This window comes from Talpa occidentalis, unplaced genomic scaffold (genome assembly GCF_014898055.3).
Source record: "Talpa occidentalis isolate TD23 unplaced genomic scaffold, MPIMG_talOcc4v2.1 talOcc4.12, whole genome shotgun sequence".
NCBI lineage: Eukaryota > Metazoa > Chordata > Mammalia > Eulipotyphla > Talpidae > Talpa > Talpa occidentalis.
Genome location: NW_023601212.1, coordinates 8416155 through 8443383, shown reverse-complemented (window position 1 = coordinate 8443383; position 27229 = coordinate 8416155). Strand labels below are relative to the sequence as shown.

The 27229-nt window shown below is 53.7% G+C and overlaps 1 protein-coding gene across 1 annotated transcript; it reads left to right on the top strand.

Annotated features, from left to right (window-relative positions):
* The first annotated feature begins 3943 nt into the window (after window positions 1-3943).
* On the top strand, window positions 3944-25539 carry MAP2K2 (mitogen-activated protein kinase kinase 2). Its single transcript, XM_037505083.2, has 11 exons — window positions 3944-4280; window positions 7711-7921; window positions 12319-12465; window positions 16850-16927; window positions 17766-17817; window positions 17955-18079; window positions 18618-18831; window positions 20779-20843; window positions 21671-21732; window positions 22723-22768; window positions 24634-25539. The coding sequence occupies exons 1-11, from the start codon at window positions 4189-4191 to the stop codon at window positions 24742-24744; spliced, it is 1203 nt and encodes a 400-aa protein (XP_037360980.1). The 5' UTR covers window positions 3944-4188; the 3' UTR covers window positions 24745-25539.
* Window positions 25540-27229: the final 1690 nt, after the last annotated feature.

The window sequence follows — 27229 nt, the reverse complement described above, 5'->3', positions numbered from 1 at the left end:
TGAAGAACATTTAGGTTGTTTTCAGTTTTTGGTCTAGTACAAATAAAACTTTACAAACATCCCTGTTCAGGTTTTTGTGAGAAACTATAAGTCCATTATTCTTGGGTAAACACGGAGGAGACACTGGATCATCTGGTGTGTGTTTATTTTTCTAAGAAACTGCCAAATGACTTTCCAGGGGGGGCTATCTCATTTTGTATCCCCACCAACAACTCTGCATCCCTGTCAGCACTTGCTATTATCATATAAATTTTAGCCATTCTTTCAGGGGTGTGATAGTATCTCACTGTGGTTTTAATTTACATTCCCTAATAGCTAATGATGCCAAGCCTTTTTTTTTTTTCCTATTTCATAAAAATGATGTCAGAGTCTTCTGTAACTTTGTGTTTCCAAGACTTGTTTACCTTGTCATTTGGGAGCTTTCTGCTACATAACATTTCTTTATGGACTATACTAGAACATGGTTTTTCATTTCTTCAATTGATGGACACTTGTGTGGTTTCCAGATTTTTGTCATCAAGAAAACCATTGTACATGTCTCCTGGTTCATCAAGGGTTGCGGTTTCCTAGGCTTTATGCCTAGGAGGAGAATTGGCGGGTCAGTATATTCTAGATGGTGCTAAATTGCTTTCCAAAGGAGTCTGATCAGCCGTTCTTTCAGTTACTCCATTGCACAGTGAGAGAGATAAAGTTCAGGGTGCATTTTGAGATAGGAACTGTGTACACATGTGCTATTAGTACCAGATTGTACCTAAACAAGATAAATGTCACCTTGGATTGACTCTATCAACAAAGCTATTAGAAACTTATTTCCGGGGTGAGGAGGATTGATTTAGGAGACACCCAAGTCTCTGAGACCAGGGAGCAGACATTGTAAGAAATATGTAATTGGAGTCAATGATAAGTAGAGAGATATATAACAGGGAGAGGTTTATAGAGCAAAATGTGCTTGCTAGTAAAAATACAGTAGGGTGTGAGTCTGGACTATAACCTCAATGTCTGCTGAGAATCAGGTGATTAGCAGGAAACCTGTCTCTCTGAGGACAGAAACTTTATTCATTCAACTAGCACATATGTATGGAGTATCAATTATATTTAAGGGGCTGAACTGGGAGAGAGGAGACAAATCCACTTTCAAAACTAATAGGGGAAGCATCACAAAAGAGCAGTTATGTGAATCAGAATGCATCAAGGATCATAAGCCAGAAATAAGTAGGACCTATTGAGAAATTGAAGAAGTAGGAAACCTGCAGATACAGGAAAAATTGGACTTTCTGGAAAAGGTGGCATGGGAGCTGAGCCTCTGGGTAGGAACTGAGGATAACTAAAAATTCTAATTTTTAGAAAATATTTGATCTCTTAATCCTCGAGAAGAGCTATCCCACAGGAAGCTGTGTATATTCCAGAATATACACAGCAGAATATCATATAGTAAGTGAAAAATAACAAATTACTGTTACATGTAACCACATGTTACATGACTCTCAAAAACATCATGCCGAACAAAAGAAGTTGAGTGAGAAAGAGTACTTACCTTACAATCCTGTTTGTGAAGCTCTGGAACATATGAAACTAATCTATGGAGACAGAAATCAGAATCTCTACGTTAGGGGTGGATTTTGGTCAGCTGGTCCTGGTTCATAAATGCTAATGGTTGACATTCTTTTACACTTCATGGTAGGTGGAATCATTCATGGTCGGAATACTTAATACCACACAAATGGGCAAATGCTACAAATTACAAGTCCACCTCTTTCTCTCTCTAAAAAGAAAAAAAAAATGTTAAACATTAGCCAATACACCACAGATGGTTGGGGCCAAGGAGATTAACCGAAAAGGACACTGAAGAAACTCCCTAAAGTGATGGCTGTGTTCTGCATCTTGTTTCCGGGAATGCTTACATGGGTGTTTACAACTGCAAAAGCTCAAGGAACTTTCCAGAACTGTACCCTAATTATATGCAATTTGTAGCTCAACTTAAAAAACACTGTTCTATAGCCTAAAATAATATGACAGAGAGATCACCTGCCATAATAGAAGGTAGAAATGCCAAGCATTGGGAAAGTTGGTGGCATTATTTGAGGCCTGATGAGTACTCCCCTGAACTTTGGGTGAGTGGGTGGGAGAAGTGAGAGGAAAAACTAAAAAGACAGTTATTGCAGAAGTGATGTAAAGGTTCCCTGAGCATTTTTTTTTTAAGATTTATTTTTTTTTTAAAGATTTATTTATTTATTTATACAAGCACTGGTTACAGTCAGAAGCGCGGGAGGGTGAGAGAATTCACCAGAGCCAGAGCGGGGAACAGAACAGAGAGAAGGACCGAAGTACACTGCTGAGGGGAGCAGCAGGCGGCAGGAGAGGTCTGCGCGCCATGTGGGACCCTCCTCTGGTGGCCGGGGAGCAGCGGGGGATGGAACCGGCGCTGCAGAGGCTGCGGACAGCTTCGCAACCCAGCGCTCAACCGCTGCGCCACCGGGGAGGCCCTTAAGATTTATTTATGCATACAAGAACTGGGGTACAGGCCAGAGGTGTGGGGCGGGGTGAGAGGGTTCACTAGAGACAGAGTGGGGAACAGAACAGGCAAATGGATGGAAATACACTGCTGAGGGGAGCAACGGGTGAGTCAGGAGTGTTCTGCTGTGCCAAGTGGGTCAGCTCCCTGGCCGGGATCGAACTCAGCTGCGGTCTTAACCCCTTGCACCATCTGGGAGGCCCTCCCTGAGCATTTTTAAATGAGGGTAGAGCTGGTTACAATTTCATGTATCTGTAGTGTGTTTTTAACATTGTCTCTATTTACATTGTAGCTATTAACATTGCTCCAAAGTATCTAGCACATTGCAATTTAAATGTTAAATGAATGAGGGGGCAGCAGGACTGGAAGTGTGCAGGACTGACCCACGGAGACCAGGCCCATGGACTGTAACCTGGAAGAGCGTGGACTGAGCCGGTCCCTTTCTTTGTCTTCTCACCTGGTTCCACAGGTGCACCCCACCATGAAAAGCACACAAGTGCTCAGAGATATAAGAAAAAGAAAAGCAACGTGGGGAATTTTTTCATGCTCTTTTTTCCCCGTTTAAATGACTGCCTTTCATTCTGTGCTGCGTAGTTCCTCCTTTTTTAAACCTTGGCTGAGGATATTTTGCTCAGTGCAATCAGCCAGACACAAAAGGACAAATACTGTGTGATTCCACTCACAGAAGGTTCCCAGAGGGGCAAATCCATAGAGACAGAAAGTAGAGGGTGGGTGCCAGGGCCTGGGGAGTTAGTGTTTAAAGGGGACAGAGTTCTAGTATGGGAAGATGAGAAAGTTCTAGAGACAGCTGGTGGGGAGGTGGGTTGCACAAGTGTGACTATACCTACTGCCACTGAAGTGTGCACTTATGATGGCTAAAATGGCCATTTTTTAAATGTCATGTTTATTTACCACCACAAAACTTTTAAAATGAGCTTTCTCTCATGAGAGACCGGGGATAACGACAGCAGGAGGTGGCTGGACGTGTGTGTGCTCCTGCACTCGTAGCTGACAGAAGCAATAACTTGACGCAGGGTGGTTCTCGCAAACTTCCGGGGATCTTACCCGGTTATGCAGTCCCCGCCGCCACCCAGAAGTCTCTGAGGGGTCTGGCCTCTCCCCAGCCCACCTGCTCACGCCCATCACCGCCATCGTGGCCGTCCCCCAGCCCTTCAGCCTCCCGCGTCCCTCCGGCCTCGCCCCGCCCCGTCCCCTCAGCCAGGCCGGCGCCCCCGGCGCATGTGCACAGGCGCGGTGGGAATCGAGCTAGTGCGCACGCTCCGGGCGCCGCCTGGCGACGGGCCCCGCCCCTTTCCCCGTCGGGGAGGCGGCCTGGGAGTGGTGCGCACGCGCGCGGCGAGGGCCGGCGCCTGGCGTGGTTCCTGGCTCAGGCTCTCGCGAGAGGCCCGTCCGCGATCTCGCCGCTCCCCTCCCCTCCCTCGGCCTCCGGGCTCCGGCTGCAGCGTCAGCCTCGGTCGGGCGGCGGCGGCAGCGGCTGCCCTTCGGCTTAGCCCCGGCGCCCCTCCGTCCCGGTCCGCGGCGCCGCCTGGCTCGCCGACCCGGCGCCGGCTAGGCCGCGATCGCAGCCCCGGGCTCACTTCGCCGCTGCCCGCTCCCGGCCCGCCCCCTATGGGCCCCGGCTAGAGGCGCCGCCGCCGCCGGCCCGCGGAGCCCCGATGCTGGCCCGGAGGAAGCCGGTGCTGCCGGCGCTCACCATCAACCCCGCCATCGCCGAGGGCCCGTCCCCCACCAGCGACGGCGCTTCCGAGTAAGTGGGCCGGGCCGGGTGTGCACGGGCCGGGGGCCGTCCCGGAGACGGCGCGGGGGGAGTCCCCGAGGCGCGCGCTTGGGGGGGTGGTGACCCTGAGTGCTGAGGTGGAGAGAGGGGCACCTGACAGGAGAGGAGGGGGTGAGGGGTGTCCCAGAGTGGTCAGGGGTGGGGGCGGGGAGAGGGTCCCCGATCGGGGAGGATGGGGTGGAGGTACTTCTGGGGAGAAGAGAAGAGACGGATCCCTAAGACCGAGGGAGGGAGGGCTTCCTGGATGGAGGGAAAGGGGAGGGGGAGCCTCTGGGGAGCGGTGGGGATGGGATCACCGAGAGGAGACGACAGGTGGGGGCCCCTGAGTAGGGAGGTGGGGGGAGTGGGTCCCCGAGAGGAGAAGCGGGAAGGAGAGGGCCTGAAGTAGACAGGGGTACCCAAGTACCCTGGGTGGTGAATTGAGGTGAAAGGAAGAAGATGGGTTGTGGGGCTTCCAAGTAGTAAATGAGGGTCATGACGGGGCTCCTGGTAGTGGCATGGAGAAAGGGGAGGGGGGTTCCCTGAGTAGTTGGGTGGAGGGAGGCGGTGCTTGCTTCTCGCATGCCGAGAACTGGATAAATGGGGTTCCTGAGAGGAGAAGGTGGGTTGAGAGGGGATCCTGCAGGGAATGAACCACTGATGATTCCTTGAGTAGTAAGATTGGAGAGAGGGAGTCCCTCGGGAAGGCCCTGAGCAGTGAGGGCAGAGTGCAGGTGAGGAGAAGGGTACCTGAGAGGTGAGGCAGGCAGAGAGGATTGTGGTAGGTTCCTGGGGGTAGGGATGGGGTGACCTGTGCATTCCTGAGAGATGAGGAGGAGGGGGTCAGCGTGGGTGGTCTCTGGGGATTGGAAGGAAGGGGACCTAGAAATTAAGAACATGATGAGAAGTCCTGATAGTGGGGATGAGGGTGGACAATCTCCCACCAAAGCTGGGGAGATTGTTGAGGAGGCAAAGAGACTGAGGAAGCAAGGTGTGACTTGGAGAGGTGGGGTATGGGGAGAAAGGGGAGCAGTGAAGGAGAGCTGGGAGGGCCTGCTGGAACTCCTCAAAGTGGAGGAACAGATTCTCAGTTGAAGGGATCAGCGAGGCCTCAAGGGGCTGGAGAAGTGCAGGCAATTGGAGGCCCTTGGGGAAGAGAATTTGGGTCAAAGGGGACAGAGAAAGGTGTTTCTGGGTTGGCGGGGTTGTCATGGGTGGATCATGTCTTGTGAGCTTAAGCCAGGGTGACCACTTGGTCCCAGAATATTCTTTGTGGCCTCCCACTAATGCTCTCCATGTCTAAGCACGGCAGGAGGGTCCTGAGGCCCCTGGCCAAGCTCCCTTTGACCCCATGGGAACCTAGTGGTGGGCACTCTGGGACCAAAAGGGGATGAGTCTCATGCATGCGTGAGTGTTGATCTCTTTGTCTCTGAGGGCACAGCACAGCAGGGGGATGTGTCTCTTATTTTCAGAAATTCATCCGTATTCTCTCCAGAGAGCCCCTTTCTACCTTCTCTCCTTTTACTTCTGTGGTTTCTGATTTCCAGCCCTTCAAGAATTCCCGCACAGGAAGCCAGCCATTGAAATTCTAGGGTTGTTTTCTAACCACAGATAGTTGCCATTAAATTGAAAATGCATTAATGAGCTCCCTCCACAATGTACTGTAGGTGCCTCGCCTCACACGGGAGTCCGGTCCTACGTGTTCATCCCTTTCCTTTCTCCTGCCATCTGTCATGTCCTCTTGCTTGTCCATCCTGGTCTTCCCTCAAGGGGCATTCAGTGAGCTCCTTCTAGGCCTGGTCCTGGCTCAGGGAGAAAGACACTACTACTTCAAGCAGAGGCCACAAGCACCAGCTTTGCCATCAGGAGGGACACATGTTTGCTCCCAGGCACTGCCACTTCCTTGTGTTGTGACCTGTGGGAGACTGTTGTGGGCTAGAACTATGAGACGCCTGCCCTCCAGGCGGACCAGAAGAACAAAACAAGATGGTGAGATGGTATTGGTGAGGCTGTCCATGCCCAGGAAGTGGCACCTAGCCTACTGCCTTTCAGGGCCCTCTTTGCAGTAGCATACACCAGCCAGCGCCATCCTCTGCCCTGCCTGCCCCGCTGCTCCCACCTCTGAGTTACAGGAGAGTCGTGGGCAGACTTCAGCATGGGTAGGGACCAGAGAGAACTCCTGTTTCCCCTTTGACCTTTTGCTTGAATTCCCTCAAGAAAGTCACCCCCAGCTGGGCACTCATCCTTGGTGTAGCCACTCTCGGGAATTAGTGGCTGCAGACTGCCCGGGGTGGCCCACTCTTTAGAGGCTCTCTGACAGCCTCACCTCCTGTCTGGTGCACTAGCACTTGGCTACAGCCAGTACTGCAAGCAGGGCTTGTCCCGGGTCAGGGGGTCTGGCAGGTAACGCACATCCCACACATCAGAGACTTCACATGAAAACAGTAAAACAAGTATTTATTAGCTTGCTTATATTGATTGTAATTGAAAATGATAATATTTGTGATGAGCTAAATCAAATGCATTATTATAATTAATTTCATCTATTACACTTTTTTAATGAGGCTACTGGGAGCTTTTATTGCATATGTGGCTTCCATTCTGTTTCTTTTGGACAGCTCTGGGGGGGGGGGTTCTTGCGTACGCTGGGCTGAAGTTTCCCTGCTGTTACAGAGAACTACTTCATTCTCCAAGATGTGGTTCAACGTCAGAGTATTAGTGAAAATAACTTGTTGTCAGAATTTCTTTTGAAAATGTCCTGAGTCACCCAATAAAATACGGTATACACAGTTGGTTTTTTAATAACTGGCTTCAGGAATGTGTGTCCACATAAATGCTACTGTTTACAGTCATATTCAGGGTGTAATAAGAGTGTGCTGGTTGAGCAAAATGCCCTGGAATTGGATTTAAATTATGCCTCTCTCCCGTCCCCTTCAAGTGCCTCTGTGTAATTCATGTAAATTAAAGGCACTTATGCTGCAACTTCTATCTTCCACCCACTGGTCTGAGTTCTCTGCTCTGAGGCCACTCAATGAGTTTGCTCCTCTGTCCTCGTGAAAGACCAGCATCCTGGCCCGGCCCTTCGCTTGCCCAACCCCAGGTCTTGTCTCCTCAATTCCCTGACTCCTTCCAGCGTAGCTAGAGGCCCTTTGTCAGGAAGCTCTGGCACTGAAGTAGAGCGGGCCTGCCGCGGCTGCATCCAGGTCCTTCCGTCGGGGCGCTGGTCTTCGTTCTGGCCAGTGTGTATTAGTGGGTGGTTGTCTTTCCTGACAGACTGTAGACCCTGGAGCATGAGAATCAGTTCTGAGTCACGTCTGCATCCTCACAGTGGCCTCGCAGTCAGCTCGGCTTGGGTCGAGTCACGTCATCTCCCAGTAGTTCATACATCCTTCACTAATCCTGGCCTTTGGGGTCTCTGCAGAGCAAACTTGGTGGACCTCCAGAAGAAGCTAGAGGAGCTAGAGCTTGACGAACAGCAGAAGAAGCGACTGGAAGCCTTCCTCACCCAGAAGGCCAAGGTCGGAGAGCTCAAGGATGATGACTTTGAAAGGATCTCGGAGCTGGGAGCCGGGAATGGCGGAGTGGTCACCAAGGTCCAGCACAGACCTTCGGGCCTTATCATGGCAAGAAAGGTGAGAGGTAGCCAGCAGCAGGCCAGTGCCGATGGCAGGGCCCATGCATGTGGGGAGAGGTTTGACAGGTGCAGGCCTCTGCCTCTGATTGACTCTGAGGCCCTCTCCCCCTCTTACCCCCAGCAGTGGGTTCTGATCCTGAGAAATAGCAGGCTTCCTCGGGTGTGGCAATGCTGGCTTGCCTCATGCCGTTCTTCCCTTTGATTACTTACTTCTGCTTTTGGCAACATATTAAATTCAGATTCCCGGAAACTTCCTGGACTGACATGGACCAGCTTGAGGAAGCAGCAGGTAGAGTTTTTGGGAAGAGAAGTGGATAATCAAGTCCTCTCACCCTCATAACCGGGAGAAGGTCTGCAGACCTGAGTCGGGGGCTCTGCTGCTGCCTGAGATGTCCACATTGAGAGGGGCTCTTTAGGCAGTAGGGTAACCGAACAACCTGTATGAGAATTCCCCAGAGAACTCTGTAGTATTGGGGGTTCTCCATAGAACCAGTGCTGTGGCCAGGAAGACAGTTTAAGATCCTGACTCAAAATTATGGGAATGGGCAAGTCCAAAATCTGCAAGACAGGCCAGCAGGATAGAGACCCAGGGAAGAACTGGTGTAGCCGGAGTTCACGGGCCGTCTGTAGGTAGAATTTCCTCTTCAGGGACCTCCGACTTTACTCTTAAGATCTTCAGCTGATTAGACGGGGCCCACCCACTTATATAATGTGCTTTGTGAATTCCGTGTTAAATCACATGCAAGATAAAGCTTACGGCAGCATCTAGTGTTTGGCCAGAACATGGCCTAGCCAAGTGGACACACAAAATCAGCCATCATCCCACCCTCTGGTGTAAACCCTGGCACTGAGAGGTCCCAAGCCTCCCTTTTCTGGGCTCCTGTGCCATCATGCAACCTCCCTGTAAGTGTTCGGGGACAATCCCTGGGAGTTGCCAGGGGTCGAGAAGGAAAGGATGTGACTGTCAGGTGGTGACCCCTAAACACATAATGGGGCATGTTGTGTGGACAGGGTGCTTGGCTTATGTGAGCGTGTCCTCGTAGACCTAGAAAGTCACTTCTTTCTGGAAATCCATCATCTTGTCATTCTCAAATTGTATTCTTGGAAATCTGGCACACACATACACCTCTCCTACCCCCCAACGCTCGGGTGGATCTGTGTGGGGGGCCCAGTGTCACTGGAAGATCCCACCTTTCCTGGGAATACTGTGCTTGGTCTCCCTTGGGATTTAGTGCTGCAGCTTCTTCTCCTGCCTCTGGAGCACCACCTCCCTCATGAAACCTACAGCCACATGCTTTCTATTTCTGTCCCCTTACCGCAGGCAGTGTTTTCAAAACCAGAGCAGCCCTGGAAATCTCTGGTCTGCCATTGCCCAAAGCACCTGGAAAAAAAAGCAGACACACCGTTCAGATGGTTGGCCCAGGGGGAGGGGCCTGGAAAACAGAGCGCTGGTCACAGTGTGTCAAGGACTGAAGTCTCTGGGCCTGCTGAGCCGTCATCTGGGTGGTCTCTGATGCCCTGTATAAGCGGGAATCTGGTGCCTACTGGGCATACAGCAGACCTCTGGCTGAAAGGTGCAGATTAAACCGGGAGTTTCTCTGTGGCTTTGTGAAAGCCCAGCAAGTGAGACTTAGGGATTTCAAACCGGGGGCCAGATCAGTCCTGTGATCTATTGCACATGTCCCCACAGCCATTTCTGGATTTGATACAGTCCTCGAAGTCATAGTTGTCACTGGGTGAAGAGTGCCAGGGACTCTGCTGTTTTTACAATTTCCCCTGCATGTATAATTCTTTCAAAAGAAGTAAAAGGAAAAAAAAATCCAAAATACTGGAGGTAAAGACCTCAGATTCTGTTCCCTTAGATTTTAAACTTGTCTGTGCCTTGTGCAGCTGCATGCCCAGCGCAGGGCGAGAGCCTGCGTGCCCGGCTTGCCCTGCTGTTCTGGCGGTAGCTCCCTGATGACCCAAGAGCTGTCGGGCCAGTCTTTGGAGGTGGGGGATTCGAGGGTTTCTTTTCATCTACCTGGAGTGCAGGTCGCCCCAGAGGCCTGTTTGCCTTTATTAAGCTGAGGGCGCAGCTGTGAATATTGATGTGACAGTGTGACCTCAGTCCTTCCTCCACCACCCTTGGTGGAATTCTGAATCCCCGGGAAGCCAGGTATGAATTCCACACATACCTGAGTGTGTAAGCTTATCAGATCACCAGTGCAGCTTCTGCAGGTGTGGGGTTGAGGACTGGGTGGAGCCGCTGGAAGGGCTATACAGCCCCACTGTGTACAGCATCCTTTGTTGCCAGTATCCCTCCAGTTCCTTTGATTGGCAAAGGATTATCCTAACCAGTAGGACTTGCCGGGAACCAGTATGACATGCCTGGAAAGCAACTAGACCAGTTCTGTAATACCTGAGAAAACCGGTCTCAGTCTTTACACTCACACTTTTTTGTAAATGTTTTCCCGACCAAGCAGAACATTCTGACTCCTGCAGCCTTCCAAGAGACCCTAAGAACACAACTGCACAACTTGCAAGGAAAATCCTCAAGGAATTTAGTGTGCTTGTTATAGGTGGGGAACTCCCTTAACTCCCTAGTACCCACAGCTAAGGAATGTCATGGTGTTTGTGTTCCTCAGCACTTGCTGGTTTTTTAGACTAGCAGTTGTGTGACCTGCCCAAGGCCACATTGGCCAATGCCAGCCGCCATCTTCCAAGTGGCTGCGTGTCAGAGCTGGTGCTGACTCCTGGATGTGTTCTCGTTCAAATCAAAAAACAGTTTCATCTTTCAAGCCAAGGAAACTGAGTTGGATCTGGTCTTGTCTGAAGTGGATTTGAACCGTCCTTGGATCTGCCCTTCACAGTTGACCCTGCCGCAGTGGAAGAGATCGGGGCTTTGCCACCAGAGTCCATTTTCCTCATAGCTTAACTTGTACCCCTCACCCCTGTTCCTGACTCAAAATCACCATCCTGCAGCATCCAGTGCCTTAACCGCCTAGACAGCTTGGTGTTTGGTCTGAACTCCTAGCACATTCTTATCTGATTAGCTATCAGTGTTTGCGAACCCTGGAGGTGATGGCACGGAAAGAGCGTGGCTTTTGGCATTCCTGGGGCCCTGGCCCCGTCCTGGCTTGAGCACTCACCAGCCATGACGTGCTGGGAATGAGATTTTATATCACCGATCCTAAACCTGCCTATCAGAGAAATGGGGGCTTTCATCCCCCCCCAACCCCTGTGGAGTTGTTAGGGTGAATTGCAGTGAGTGCTGGAAAAATAACCCCCACTGCTCCTCTTTCCTGCCTTTTCTCCTCATACCTTCCGTGGTGGCTCCTTGTCAATCTAGAAGGCCTCGCATTATGTTAAGTACTTAAGTGCCCTGAATCTGGCCCACAGCCCCTCAGCCCTTCCTTCCCAGCAGTGTTTTTGGGTTTACTGGGGTTTGAAAGTGGGAGTTGCTCTTGACATTTTATCAGTGTCTTTTCTACATCTCCAGACAGTCCTTTGCTTTCTCCTTTCGAAATGTTACAAATTCAGTGACAGTTGTCTCTGCAGACTTAAGTGGGAGGGGAGCTAGGATCTTAGGGTGTCACCGAGGCTCTCTGTGTTGTCTCTAGTCTGGAAGTGGGAAGGGGCTCCAGCGAAGCCCCCTCTGACTGATGGAGGGGCAGAGAACAGCACCCCCTGATGTGGGGCCTGAGAAAGACTGGTCCTTTGTGTGATCTGGTGGGAAGGAAACTCTTAACAGAGTTTACCAAGTTTACAAGAAAAATGTTTGTTGATTTTTTTTAAAGAGCTTTTTTTGAGATGTAATTCACATATCATTGTTTCCCCTTTTAGCATATATAATTCAGAGGTTTTTCGTATATTCACATTGTGCTTCTATCACCACCATCAGTTCTGGGACACTTTTTCATCCCCAAAATATACCCACCCCCTCAGCAGTCACCCCCCTCACCCCCCCGCCCCTTTCTCCTCTCCCAAGCCCTGATGATCATGAACGCACTCTCTGTCTGTGGCTGTGCCTGTTCTGGATATTTCACGTGACTGGAATCACACACCGTGTGGCCCTGTGTGTCTGGCTTCTCCCTGAGCGTCATGGTTTCAAGGTTCCTTCCACATGATAGCGAGTGTCAGAGCTGCCCCCCTCTGCAGTGTGTGGGTGGACACGTCTGTATCTGTTCATCAGAGGGGAGACACTAGGTTGCTTCTACCTTTTGACTGTCGTGGCTCACGTTGCTATGAACGCGTGTGAGGGGTGTGCGTGGATATGTGTGCTTTCTGTTCTTTTGGGTATCGATCCCTCAGAGCATATTGCTGGCCATGAATGTCTTGAGGGCCAAGTGCCGAAGCTCCCCACTCCCTGGTGCCGTCTTGGCCTGACCCTGAACCGCTTCCCTTGCCTTGCAGCTGATCCACTTGGAGATCAAGCCGGCCATACGGAACCAGATCATCCGAGAGCTGCAGGTGCTGCACGAGTGCAACTCTCCGTACATAGTGGGCTTCTATGGGGCCTTCTACAGTGACGGCGAGATCAGCATCTGCATGGAGCACATGGTGAGCATGTGGGGCCCTATGGGTGCGCCCAGAGCCCAGGGTTCAGCAGGTACCCCCCAAAATGCTGGGTCTGCCTCCAGGCACATACAACAGGACAAGTAAGTCACCTAGGACAAAAGTGGTCGGTGACAAGGAGGTCTCCCTGCCTGTGACCCTCAAGCCTCCTCGCCTCAGATCCTAGCAGGCCCTTTGGAGCTAGTTGATGCTGGTGCAAGCATAGATTCCTGTTTCTTCGACACCACACACCTTTGCCCCAGTTTTGCTTATTCACATGCTATTTGGAGGAAACCAATCCCCATTAGCAGACAGGTAGCTCCATCCTTCCCCCCGCTTTCTAGTCTCATGGTGTCCGCACGTGTCAGAACAGTAATTTATTAAACACGCTTGTTGGTGGACACTGAGGCTGTTCCCACTGCAGACAGTTCTGCTGAGTGTCCCTGCTGTGGGCAAGCGTTCCGTGTGAGTGGGGCTGCTGCATCCTGGGTACAGTGACTCGAAATTGATTGACATTTCCAAAGCACCCTATGAAGAGAGTGTGACAGTCTGGGGAAGCTGTTTACAAGGCAGGATCCTGTCTGCACTCAGCTCAGTGCTGTTGGGTTAAGCACTGGTGTAGAGACAGGGCACCCTTCTTTCCCTAAACCTCTGGGGCTCTGATGTGCCCTCTGTTAAGGAACTCTGGTTGTGCAGCTCAGAAATGGGTGGGATTGAGTTTAACAAATGCAGAAGTGGTTAGAACTGAGGCCTGGGACCCTCTGCACTGTCCCCTTGACGGTGCTGTTACAAAGGCAGGAAATGGATTTGAGCAAGCGTATTGCGGGGAATGCGTCGTGAGCGGGCAGTGTGGCAGAGGTGGCGAAACAACCCCCAGCGATGTGCTCTCCAGAAGGTGCTCCCACCCTCCTGCCCGCACCCCGCCCAGCTATGTGATCCGCCGGGCAGTGCCCAGTACCAGCCCTTTCCTCATCTGGCGGAGCGAGTTTGCGTCTAGTGCGTGCCTGCAAGCTCGCTGCATAGACAGGATCGAAGGGGAGAGAAGGACATGAAGTCACTTTGTGGTTTGAGGAGAGCCTCTGCCATATGTGACTCCCTTCTCCCTCCGCCTGCTCCCTGGTGCTCCCACCCCTACATGTTCTTGTGTAACATCGTGGGAGTTTGAAGGTACCTCTTTTTCTTGCAGAAAAGGGAGTGTCACAACCCAGGGGTCCCCCTCGCCCTTCCCTTCCTGGTGAATTTAAAGCAACAGTTTGCAGCACAGACTGAACCGCCAGGATGCCAGGCTAGGGGCCAGCGGGGTTTTTTTTATTGCATTCATCATTCAAAAATTCCTATTGGATTTTTTGGTTCGCCCTTACAAGCGCACAAGGGCAGTGATGTGCGTACGTAAGACACAAGTGAAGAGACAAGTATTCAGGCTCCCCTGCTTTCTACGGGTGGAGGTGATGATCCACAAAATGGAGTCTTCACTTGTGGGCAGCCTGGGTGAGGACAGCAGTGAGGAGAACACAGCCACGCTAAAGTGGCAGGGAAGGGGGCTGCGATGGCCCAGCCACCCAGATAACACCCATGGATGCACATGGGTTTTCCACATTTGCTGGACATTGTGCTTGGTTCACTTACTCATTGTGTGCTGCTGGGGGCAGTGAGCGTGGTTGTTGAGATGGAGTCAGACTTCAGCTGCACCATTCCCCTCTATCCATGGTTTTTGGATGAGAGCCTCACCTTCATGCTCCTCTGTCCAGCCAAAGCCAAGGGCTGGCTGTCTCCCCGGGGGGAGATGAAGGGAGCTGAGCCGAGCCCGGCACTCACGGAGCGCTGAGGGAATGTCGGTGATCTTCATTTCTCGTGCTCCACAATTGGACCACCAATTGTGAACGTCCCCCACTCTGTGCAACTGTTCCCTCCCTGGTCAAGGGGTGAGTATTCACCAATATTCCAGTTTGTGTGCAGATTGGCCCTGGTTTCCCATCCAGTGCTTCCATTGCCAGCTTGCAAAAAAACCTCAAATGAATAACAGTCAGCCCCGAGTCAGCACAGAGGCCGGCCTCTCCTGGCCACTGTGCATTTGCATCTGGGGCTCAACAACATTGGGGCCACTGGTTTCCAAGTCTGATGGGGAAGACTTGTCCCGGGCCTAGGAGACAGTGAGTGTCTTAGCGCTGAAGTGACCAGGGAGCAGCTTACTGACCACCCAGAGGCACCTCGGGGTATTTCTTGGCTCTAGTCAGGGCTACAGAAGAACACACTTCTTGTTCTATAATAACAAAACTCAGAGGCGCCTGTCAGCAAGAGTGACTGAAGAATGAGAGCTGGTTGCTCTGTCATGGTGGAAGGAAATTGGCACGTATGTGCTAAATGAGAAATTCCCCAAGGTGGAAAACAGGCATAACATGAGCCCACTTATACGTGTATTTAAAACTCTGTGTCCCCCCATGCATATGGATGTGTATGTAAATGCACAGAAGGATCTGGAAGAATATGTTACTTTTTGGAGGAGGAAAGTGGAATTGCTGGGGAATCTGAATGCTATTTATCTGTGTTTGACTTTTTATATAGAAAATGTATTCGTGTACTACCTACTCAAAGAAAGATACCATTTTAGGAACATTTAGAATACGCACACATACAAAATGAAAGTGTATGGTCACGCACAGAGTGAGATTTGGGGTCAAAAAGACCTAGTACTGATATCTCTTGCCCCACATCCTGTCCATGTGACTTGAGCAAACCACTTATCCTGCCAGACTTAAGTCTTTTTAGCTACGGACCTGGGGTTCTCAACCGGGGGTGATTCTGCTTTCCCCAGGGGACTCCAGGCAATGTCTAGGGACATTTGTGGTTGTCAAGACCAGTGAGATGCTAGTGGAGGGCTCACAGTGCCCTGAAGGGCAGCCCCCCCACAGAAAACAACCTGGCTGATGTTGGGGTGCTGTCTGCGTCATAGATCCCTGGCATCCTGGCCTGGTACCGGCCCACTGACGTGTTCTCCCAGGAAGTGCTCCTTCAAGCGAATGAATCTAAAGGGCCAGAAGCTAATAATAAAAGGAGCAGGTGTCAGGGAGCCAGGGTTGTAGTTTTAAAAAAAATTCTTCTAAGGTTGATTGATAAATCAAAAACTGAGAAAAGGGTATTCCCATCCTGCCTGTACACAGAGTAGGGCTGGGTGGGCCCTCCGGCCAGAGCAGGCTCGCCAGGATGCCCGGAACCTCCCCACCACACCTACCCTCTGCACGCACAAGTCCCTTGTCCTATCCCACAGCTGCTTGTTAGTCACCCATGGTGCCTGAAGCTCTAAAGTGCATTGGGCTTTCTAGAACTCCTCACCCAGGGACTGTCTCGCCGCACATGGTTGGGGCAGGAGTGGCAGGAGCCTCCCTGAGACACCAGAGCTTCTTCCAGGGCCCCTGCCCCAGTGCCTGTGGGCGTCCTGGAGGAATACCCTTCAGGAAAGCCCCTCTTGTGGGTCACACGGTTCTGGCCCCACTTTTTCACCCTGAGGCTGGCTCTGGATGCCTCTCTGTGTGGCATATGGAGGAGACTGTGACAGGCCTCGAGCCCACCTAGCATCCTGGGGTGCCCAGCAGGTGTGTTCTCCACTGGGCCCCACCTCTGAGGAGGCACCTTGGGCTGATCTGGCCACACCCTGGGTTTTGGTCTCCAGGTTTGCTGTTAGGCAACCTTGAGCAAGACACTGGTTCCTTATTCATCAGGTAGATTTGGGGCCACACCCAAGGTGGATTGGGGGAATCAACCGAGATAACCTGTGTCAAGGCTTCTGTGTACTGTGGCAAGCACTCACAAGACCTAAGGGGAAGGGCAGAGGTACCTCGGCAGCCCTGAAGTCTTCACTGCACCCCTTGGGCAGCACATCCCTTCTGGGAGGCATGGGGGCTGAGCTGAGGGCTTGGGCAAGGAAGCAATAGAGTGGACAGTTGGCTTGGCTCCCTGCCCCCTGGGCTAGGCATTTCCAGGCATCTCTGCTGTTCCACTTGGGACTGTAGCTGGCAGGTCTAGCTGGTGCACTCTAGTTGCTCAGGCTGTAAGGCTGGCCTCAACCCGCTGTTGCCATGGCAACCTCAGGAAGGCTGAGTCATGCCTTCTGCAGAGGGATGGGCCCCAGTTCCGGGAAGTATGGGCATCTGGGGAGAATGCTGGCACCCTGGGCAGGTTCCTTTCTACTTCCTCACTAGCTGCGTGGTCCTGAGGCCCTGAAGGCAGCAGGGCGGGGAGTGCTTGCATTTAGTGGTAGTCTGGCCTCTGCTTCCTGTGGAGGAGGCTATGCGCTGACTCACCGGGAAACAGGGAAAGGCTTCGACTTTGTACCTGTCGCTCGGCAGCCCCACCTGACCCACTGCTCAGAGCAACTGTCTTTCTCTCTTCCTAGGATGGAGGTTCTCTGGACCAAGTGTTGAAAGAAGCCAAGAGAATTCCCGAAGAGATTTTGGGCAAAGTCAGCATTGCGGTGAGTGTGCAGGCCCCCGAAGTGCTGGGTACATGAGATGCCCTTAGCTATGCTCTGCAGCCATCTCTTCTCCCTCTGCCCCTCCACGCAGCCAGCAGTTGAGAGTCCCTGGAAGCCAGGGGTGGGTGTAGGGCAGGCCCCAAGAAGGGACAGTTGGTAGAGCCAGTCTCCACCCACAACAGACCTTTGAGTAAGGGGAAACCCTCGGAGACCTCCGGTTCCCCAAGGGTCAGTGGAGATGTTAGGTCCCTCTTGGCCCCTGAGGTTCTGTCCACCCGCGCCGCCTTGGTGCAGTGAGGCAGCAGCTCTGGCGTAGCGGCTGAGGGCTCTGGTGGAGCCAGGGCTGTGGTGCGTGCATTTCCAGGCAACAGCTCGACCAAGCATTGCTTACTGGGGTTGCACCTGCCTGTCGGGGGTCTCACCCAAGCCTGCTGCTTCTCAGGGCCTATCTCTTTGCCACAGTACTTCCCTGTGCCACGCAGGAGTGGGGGTCGCGGGAGGCACTGGGGCTCGCTGCAGGGGTGTCAAGCGCACCAGACCTGCCATCCTGACTGGTTCCTCTCTGACCTGGTGAAATGCCCCTTGAGCCCTTCACCCTATCAATGTGGGGTGTGCTTGCATAGCCCCGCCTGGAGCCTGTGTCAGCTCCCTGGTCCTCAGTCCTTGTCCAGGCAGGAGAGGTGGTGGTAGCTGCCTCTGGGGCAGGTGGCGTGTGAGAGGCAGGATGTCTGCACCCACAGTGAGGGGTGTCATAGCCATCACTTCCCCGTTCTCACTTGCCCCACCCTGCTCAACCTGAGCATGTGGGGCTCTGCTGACCCCCCTGTGCTCTCCGCAGGTCCTCCGAGGCTTGGCCTACCTCCGAGAAAAGCACCAGATCATGCACCGAGGTGAGAAAGCCAGGAGTGGTGGGAGGCTGGAAGCTGGGGCTCTCACGGGTTGGGGAGGTACCTATCTGCGGGGTGGGATGCAGGGGGCTGGCGGGCCAGGGCAGCGGCCTCTCACCCACAGCCCACCTCCCTCTCAGACGTGAAGCCGTCCAACATCCTCGTCAACTCCAGAGGGGAGATCAAGCTCTGCGATTTCGGGGTCAGTGGGCAGCTCATTGACTCCATGGCCAACTCCTTCGTGGGAACTCGGTCCTACATGTCGGTAAGTCTTTTGAGGTCCACGCTGACATTGCATTCCCTGCTCTCCCTGTGCCGTTGGCTTCTTCCCACTTTCTGGATGCTTTTCCCTGTCATAAGCTTTGTCTTCACTAGATATTCCCTTCCTGTTGAAATTTAATTCCCACTATCTCCCTCTCTGGAAACACCCACCTACTTCCTCTCCTGCTGGTAAAAATCCATTCGGGGAGATTAATCAGTTCATTTCTGAGCCAAGAAACTGACCCTCGGGTGTTGTAGGAAATGTCTGGGTGATTGAAAACCACCGATCTGCTCTCAGGAGCCGTTTCTCGGAAGTCAGTCTTGGGATTCTCTTGGAAAAGGAGGTGTCTCTCTCTCTGTCTCCCTCCTTTCCTCCCCCCTTCTCTGTGGCTATGAAGGGGAAGTGGAAGTGCCTTTTTCCTGTGGGGTTGGCCTTTTTAGGGGCAGTGGGACCCTCATGGGGCTGTAGAGGGGAATAGCTAGGTACCTCCCCAGCCCCGTGAGTGCTCCCAGCTTCCAGCCTCCCTCCATCTCCCCTACAGCCGGAGCGGTTGCAAGGCACCCACTACTCAGTGCAGTCCGACATCTGGAGCATGGGCCTGTCCCTGGTGGAGCTGTCCATCGGAAGGTACCCCATCCCCCCACCGGACGCCAAGGAGCTGGAGGCCATATTTGGCCGGCCCGTGGTGGATGGGGTGGAAGGAGAGCCTCACAGTGTCTCGCCGCGGCCGAGGCCCCCTGGACGCCCCATCAGCGGTATGACCTGTGTTGGGAACTTCCAGTTGGGATGGGCAGCAACCTACACAGGGAAAGCTGTGCCTGGGATGGCAGCTGCACCCCTGTGGCCCCTCTCAGCCCCACCTGCCTGTCCAGACCGTGCTGGCTGCTGTCAGCAGTCCTCGGATGGTTCCACAGCTCTAGGGGCAGTGTTGGAAACAGGGCCCCAAACCTGTTCCCTCCAGGGCCGCCACACCTGTTGCTGCCAGCTGGAGGGATCTAGAAACTAACTCCTTAGCCATGCCATTGGCTGCTATTTATCTAACATTTTATCATGAAAATGTCCAAACCCACAGAAAAGCGGAAAGGATTGCCCAGCCAGTGTCTGTGCCCACAGCCCACTCTGCACTTAGCACTCTGGTGTTTGGTGAGCCCTGAAATTGAAAATATTTTGACTCAGAATTTCCCTGGGTGACGTGCTGGATTCAGCCCGGCACATGGTCAGCGGTCTAGGAGGGAACTGAGGCTGTGGGACCAGGGGACAGCTAAGGCTACCAGATACTCTTGGCACTGTGGGCCTCACCTAGAGGGGATGGGCTGTCTGGCATCAGAAAGGCTGACACAGCAACCAGCCACCTGGGGGGCTGGTGAAGGGGGGCACTCTCAACCAAGGTAGTGTAGCTAGGAAGCAGCGCTTCAGACTCTGGTTTTTGGATTTTTTAGTTAAGTGACAGGAGGAGTGTTGTTCAGCAACAGCCCAAAGGAACAGGCGGTAGACTGGGGCGGGCAGATTGGTGGGCTCGTTTGACAATTTTACTGAGATGTGATTCGTGTACTCTACGAATGCCTTGAGGTGCACAACTCGGTGGATTTTACTATCTTCACAAGCATTCGCAGCTAACACCACCATCTAATTCCAGAATGTTTCCTCACCCTGAAAGGAAACCCTGTCTCCATTAGCAGTCGCTCCCCATCCCCCACCCCCAGCCCCTGGCACCAAGAACCCACTCTGTGATGTGCCTGTCCTGGACATTTCACATCAATGGAGTCACAGCGGTGTGACCTTTTGTGCCTGGCTTCCCTCCCTGAGCATGTTTTCAGGTTCCTTCCACGTTGCGGCTGTGTCAGAGCTTCCCTCCTTTTTTGTGCCTGAGTGAAATTACAGCGCATGGACGCGTCACGTTTGGGTGTGCATTCACTGTCAGTAGAACCTGGAGCCACCAGACAGTGGTTTTTGCTGTATTTACATGCCTAGGGCCTCCCCTTCCTGGTGTGCATCCTGAGTGCTGTATGTCTTGATTTCCTCCAAAGGAGAACCCTCCTCCCTAGCTGTGTCCTGGACCCTGGCTCAGCCCCTCCCAACCCAACTCCCAGATGGCCATCCCAGGCGTCTGCTTCGGCCCCTTCCCTGTGGGGAGGAGCCTTGGGCTGTGCCAGGCCGTCTCAGCCTGCCAGCACCTCCCCCCGCCTGGTGCCCATTTCGGGACAGGGGACATAAGGCGAAAGTCCAGTTGCCAAGCCGGGACCTGGCCAGCTGGGTGTAGGACAGGGGTCAGCCACCCCCAGCCAGTCGCTCGTTCTCAGCAGCACTTGGGGCCTGCTGGTGTCACCACCGGCAGCTCCGTGCAAGGTCACGCCACTGTCCTTGCTTTTGGTCAGCCCCCCCACATCCTGCCCCAGTGCCAGAGAGAAGGGGGTTGTGACTTTGGCACAGCCTGGGAGTAGCACCGTGCCAGATGTGTGACTTCTCAAAAAATGTTCCTGTTCAATTTGGTGTTTTCTTTTGTTTTGTGTTTTGAATTCACCCATGGCTCAGGAGACAAGTTAGTTTCCCAGGAATGTGAGTGCAGTAGCTAGACAGCTGGGCCGGGGGCCTCCCGCTGGTTCAGGGGGGTGCTGGCTGAGGGTGCTTGACCATGCTCCGCACATGCAGATCTTGGTGCCCCTGGCTGGCAGCCGCCTCACCCAGGTCCTGTCTCTCCCCAGGTCACGGCATGGACAGCCGGCCGGCTATGGCTATCTTCGAGCTGCTGGACTATATTGTGAATGAGGTGCGTCCCCAAGGCCCTTTGGCCTGTCTTCCCGCCAGTGGAATTAAATAATTCCTGTTGGAATAGTTGCCAAAGAGAATTCCTCACCTAGACTGGATTTAGTTCGGAGGACAAGACTTCAGAGAAATTAGACGGTTCCTTCCAGTGAGGTTATGGGATGTAGAACTGGCCTTATCTTCTGTTGAACTCACTGCACAGTTGCCACCCTGGGGAAGCTTGTTTTTATAAAGAAAAATCCAGGATGCCCATCACAGTCTCTTCCCTCCGAGGCCAATAGCCAGTGCTTGGGTCTCTTCCTGGAGGATCCCGAGTCGGTATGGATGAAGTCATAAAGTCTCACCTCCTCGGGGAAGGTTGCGGCATCGCCCTCCTGTTTGGGAAGGAGAAGACACCGGCTGAGAGGGCCGGCAACCTGATCCCTTATCACCCCATGAGCAGTGGTGCGATTGAGCCCCTTGCACAGTCCAGAAGACCCAAGGGCCCGGAGCTGGGACCTGCCCCCAGAGTGCATGTTCAGCATAGCCAGGTGGCCTTTTGAAGTCAAAGCAGAGTAATGAGGCAACTGGGCTTGACCCAAGGCTGGGTGTCAAGAGGGCAGTGGATCTGTCTCCCAGTGCGCCCTGCATCCCAGGGAGACTGCCAGCACCCCCTTCAGAGTGGTAGCTTGGGCCCCAGGGCTTGGGAGGTAGATAAAGCAGCACCCTGGAGTGTGTCTAAGAGACCCTGAAAAGCATCAAGCCGTCATCAGGTGCTCGGGGCTGGGAGGTGTCTCTGCTCTATGGTTCTGGAAACATCCGCTGACCCCACCCTCGCTTTTTCTCCCACAGCCTCCTCCCAAGCTGCCCAATGGCGTTTTCACCCAGGACTTCCAGGAGTTTGTAAATAAATGGTAAGGCCACAGCCTCCCTTCCATCCCGGGCTAGGCCGGGCCAGGTGCCAGCCCGTGAGCAGCGTCACCTTCCTCCGGGAGCAGGCAGCTGGATGCGCCGCTCCTTCCTGGTCAGGAATGCCGGGTGGCCAGCAGCACCTGGGCCTTACTTGAGAACCCAGATCCCTCGCAGGCTGCTGAGTCACAGTGCTCGGCTGCTGTCCCCAGCCGGTCCCCGCCTTCCCTTCCGCCAGCCAGCCCCCAGGTGCCCTCATCCCTCTAGCCCTGTAACCCACCAGCAGGCTGTGGACTAGGAGGGGCCCCAGGGCTGCCCCACTTACCTTCAGGGCTGCCCTGCATGTCAGAACAAGCGGACACTGCCAACCCGGCCTCTGCCTCGGGACTTCGTAGCAGGTATATTCACCCCCAGGGGTGAATGTACCACAGGCCCTTTGCAGGGCCGCTATTGCCAAGGTGCTGCTTGGACCCAGTCACCCTTACCAGTATTTTCCTGTCTGGACAAGAGGCTTCCTTGGTGTTTGAACAACCACCATTCAGTCCCTGATGACTCTAAGAAGCTGCCTTTAAACAGTTCTGCTTTTTTGTAGGAAGAGTTTCCCTTTTTACATTCAGACTTCCAAACTTGGGATTTTAGTAGAAATTTAGCAGCAGTTGCTGCTGGGCCTCTGTCCTGTTGTCAGACCTCAGCCCTCCTATGCTGGTGGAGGTGTCTAGAAAGTGTGGATGCCCTCACCCAGCGGGGACCAGGCAACAAAGTGACAACAGCAGGGCGGGTTGCCATGTCCAGGAATACACTCTATATTCCGTAGATTTTGCACACATTAGGTTAAATCAATTGTATTATTAAAATTTAAGGAATAAATGACAGGCCCGGGTCAGCACGGGCTGCCTGGTCATAGCTGAAAACACAAGTCCCAAACCACCCGCTGACTGTCCTGTCTTGTCTCCCCCACCCTCTGTACCCCCTCCCCATCTGGTGGAACCCCTCAGCCTAATTAAGAACCCAGCAGAGCGAGCGGATCTGAAGATGCTCATGGTGAGTGACACCAACAGATTCTGGGGTCATGGGGGTGCTGGCTGCTGCCCATGAAGAGGAGAGACCCAGCCAGGGCCTTCTTGCCCAGAGCAAGCGCTGGCCAGCTCTAATGCTGCAGAAGGCTTGGGGATCTGGGGCCCTGGCTGGAGAACCCAGTGAGCCCTACCTGGCCCATAAGTCTTGGCCCCCCAGGGCAGGCCTCCTTACTCTATCGGGGGTCAGGGTTTCTCAGAAACAGTTATGGGCTCCAAGGTTAAAGGGTCACTCCTGCCTCTGGTTTGTTGGGATCTCCCCAAAGGTCAGGAGCTCAGTGTGGTAGTTGCCTCCTGTAAACCCACACCGTCAGTGTTCTTGAAGACCGAGGTGGACACTGAAGCTTGTCCCCCCCAGCAGGGGTTGGGGGAAGACAACCAGGCCGCCACTGACCTTCCTGGGGGGTAGTCGTCAGGGCTTCCCTGACCACATCCACGGTGAATAGCACCCCACCTCTCCCTCCATCACCCAGGGCAGTCACCCGAGACCCTGACAGCCCCAGGACAGCCTGGTATTTGTGTTCCTCAGATGTCCAGACAGAAAGCGGCCACCTTATAATGGTTGGAGCATGGCATTTTGAACAATCCGGCCACACCCTGCTGGGTGAAGGCCAGCAGACCCAGCAAGACCAGACCTAGCCGCCTTCAACCATTCCTTGCTCACCCCATACTCCACTTTGTGCCCTTGCTCACCCCATACTCCACTTTGTGCCCTAAGACCTTTGCGCAAGGCACTCTTCTGTCTAGAGCATGCAGCTGCTCCTCTCTCCGTCACTCTCCCCGTCTGCAAGTCTTCACTCCCGCGCCTTCTCTAGGGAGCCCCCAGCCGCCTCAGCAAATCCCGCGCCTATCTATTAGCTGTGGCAGCCTCATGTCCTGTGGTGGTTGAGTGTGCCACAGCCCACATCTGCAGCACCGTGTGGGGAGGGGTCTGCCTTTCTCTGATTCTTTTTAGAAACGCCCAGACACTCCTGCGACTGACATAGCAGGTTTTCCATTAATGGGTGTTAAATACATGTTCATTGTAAATATAAACATGTATATATAAATATGTGAACCAGAGAAACACATTGATGTTGAAATCCTCTGTCAGGGCCCCACTCCCACCCCCACCCTGAAGTTAGCATTGTGCAGGAAAACCTTCCAGACCTCTCTGCTCAAGTAAAATTATCTGCTCTTTGGGGTTAGCCTTGTAGCTGCTCTTGTTGCCCCACACCACAGTCCTGCTCCCTCCCTTGGTCCTTCCCCCAAGCCTGTGCCGACCTTTAGGAAGATAAGGATGGCCTCCCTGCCCCCAGCTTGCCTCAGAGGCAGCATTTGGGGTCTGCAGGCTTGATGTCCTATGTGGCTGCTTAAATGACCTGAAACAAAGTAGCAGGCAAAGTTCTGTTCTCCACCCTCAGGGCCCTCAGCTCAAGGGCTCAGCTCCTCGTTGTGACCAGGGGCTGCTGGGCGAGACGAGTCTTGTCTTCACAGAGTTCTGTTGCAGATCAGATGTTTCCCCCTGGGGTGCTCACACTGGGCATGTTCCTGGCATTGAGTGGGTGGGCAGGGGATGCTGCTCAGCAGCCCACAGTGCCCAGGATACCCCCATGTTGCTACCCAGTGTCTGCATTGCCAAGAGTGGGTCCTGGGCTCCGGGAAGCCCAGATAACCTCCCCTCCCCTCTGGGAGCCCACCCAGGCCTGTGGGCCTTGGGCCTGCACCTCCCCTCCGAAGTTGGTTCCTCTCCCCTCTCCTAACTGTGTCTTCCTGAGGCGGGAACCTTCCCGTCCCTTCCTCCAGCCCGCGGACACCAGGGCCTGTTGCTCACTGCCTTTTCTTGCCTTTCAGAACCACACCTTCATCAAACGGTCTGAGGTGGAAGAGGTGGATTTCGCTGGCTGGTTGTGTAAAACCCTGCGGTTGAACCAGCCCAGCACACCCACGCGCATCGCCGTGTGACGGGTGACCTGTCCGCCACCTGTCTGCCGCCCTCCCAGCCCAGGACAGGCAGCTCCGCCTCCCCTCCGCCGCACCCTCGCCGACGCCATGCACATGTCGGACACTTAACCTCCTCCTACCTGTCGCAGCCTGTGTGACCCTCTGGTCCCTGGGAGAGGGGATGCTGCTCATATTGTCTCCTCAGAACCTGCTTACTTAGGTTTTAAAAAATCAAAACAGGGAGAAAAAAAGCAAACCTTGATCATGTAGCGTCTTTGTTCCTTTGTCGCCTGTTAATGTCCAGGGTCCAATTCACCCCAGGGTGGGAATGTGTCGCCCAGGCAGCCCAGACCTGGGGTCACACTTGTGCTTGCAGAAATGGCGGGCTGTTGGGGGGCGGGGGTCAGGAACCTGCTTTGCTCTTTTTTCACAGGAGGAAGCCCTTGGAGGGAACCCATAGACGTTGGTGTTTTTCCCCAAGAGAGGTAGGTGCTGCCTGATGTTTGTCTCCATGGAGGGAGGCCTCATGGGACCGTGGCCCTCCACGAAACACGTGACACTGTTAGGTTTGGGGTCCCCTGACACATGGGGGGTTCAGGCAGAAGATTTTCTCCGCATAGCCCCCTCCCCCACTCGCCACTTCTGCTCCTGTCAGATCCCCTCAACAGAACATGACCAGCCCCCTCGCAGGGACTTTTTCGTACCCTCCTGTGCTCAGGGAGCAGAGACTTCTGATTCTTGGACGCAGCTGAGCCAATACTCAGCTCTGCAGAAAGGAAGTGTTGGGTTTCCAAGCAGTCAGTGTGGTTGAAAACCCCAGCAGATCTTGTAGATAAGGCCTACGCTCTCCCCGCGCCCCCCCCCCGCGCCCACCCCCGCCTGTAGGCCAACAGATGTGGGCGGGTGGGTGACTGTGTCACCTCTGCTATCCCTCGAATCAGAAGCGGCCACCCAGGGCAGGTCAGCCTCTCAGGGCCTCAGCCGCAGTGGTTGAAAAGGAAGCATCAGGAGTGAGGTCTCGTCCTAGTTCTGGTGTCCATCAGGGTATTCAGCCAGGTGCCCTGAGACCTAAAGCCCAGCTTTTTTCTGGCCTTACTGTGCCACCCCAGAAAGGGGGCCGCCTCCCGGCTGTCGGGCAGTAGGAAGTGGCAGAGCACAGGGCCGCTGCTAAGGCTTCCCCTCCTCCAAGCACTTGAGATGTTGAAGCTGTGGGACGCCCCCCCCCTTAATACTTCCTGAAGACTTGAGACATGCTGATATTCATCTGTGGCAAACTGCAGGGCAAGGGCTCTCCAGAAGGGATGGGGCCTAGTGCAGGCCAAGCTAGCCCTGCGTTCCCGGAGAAAGAGCAGCAAAGCCAGGTGCTTGTGGCTCTGGGAGCTGCTGGGTCCTTTTCTTCCTAAGGGGAGACCCTTCTAGTCTCCTGTGCTGATTGGTTTTTGGGTGTGTGTGGCATGTGTGCACGTGTGTGAACATCAAAGAGTCAACAAGTTGCTGGCTCCCTTAACCACTTCTCCAAGCTTCTGCCACATCCAAGTTTCCCCCCAAAGTCCCACAGATTTAGAAAAGAATAAAAAAGATAAGAAAGTTTATGAAGGTTTCACTCTGGGTACCCAAGCTCCTCGGGAAGGACGTCACAGAGGAAAGGGGACCTAACATAACTGTGATTCAGCATCTTTGGGCCTGTCCTGTGAAGTCAGGGCTCAGGGCCCCAGCCAGGCCCCCTTAGCATGGAGCCCACTGCCATTTTCAAGGGTCCCAGAGGAGCAGGGGAACTTGGGGTCACTGGAGGAAAGGCTTCCCGCAATGGGGAGAATGGAGAAAAGCAGCGCCCCTCCACAATAATGGCCCCCAGGTCACCAGCTCACCGAGGGCCTCTGTCGCTTTCTGTGCTGTGCTGTTGCTCTTGCCAGGCTTCTGTGGCACCTCAGCAAAGGACTAGTAAGAAACTGGCTTTTTCCCACTCGCATCAGCCCAGACTCCCAGAAAGCCAGAAGCCTGCTAGAGCCTTCCAGAAAGTGTGTTAGTGTCTCTGATGGCTGAGTTCCAGGTATCTTCCAACCTGCCCTCCCCCCCATTTCCTGCAAGCATCCTTAGAACTGGTCCTGGCCAACCTCTAATGGAAGACCCTCGGTCACATCAAGGTCAACAGCAGTCCCCAGCCAGGGCACAGCCATTGGGTTGTAGGTTGTCGGAAGGGGGCAGGTTGGGGTGGGCGGGTAGGCCCTCCACAAAATACGTGACACTGTTGGGTTTGGGGTCCCCTGACACAGGGGGGTTCAGGCAGAAGGTTGTGCCAGTCTGCCAGGTGGTTCAAGGCCCCTCCCCAGGGTTCTTATTAGAAACCCGAGTGTTTTATAAGGATCTGTCATGTTCGTGGATACTGGTGGACACCTGTGACCTGCCCCTGCACCTGTCTGACGGTCTCCCAAAAAAGTCAGTAAGCAAAGATCCTGTTTTAGGATCGCTTGACTTGCATTTCCCCTACTACGCTTTTTTTTTTTTT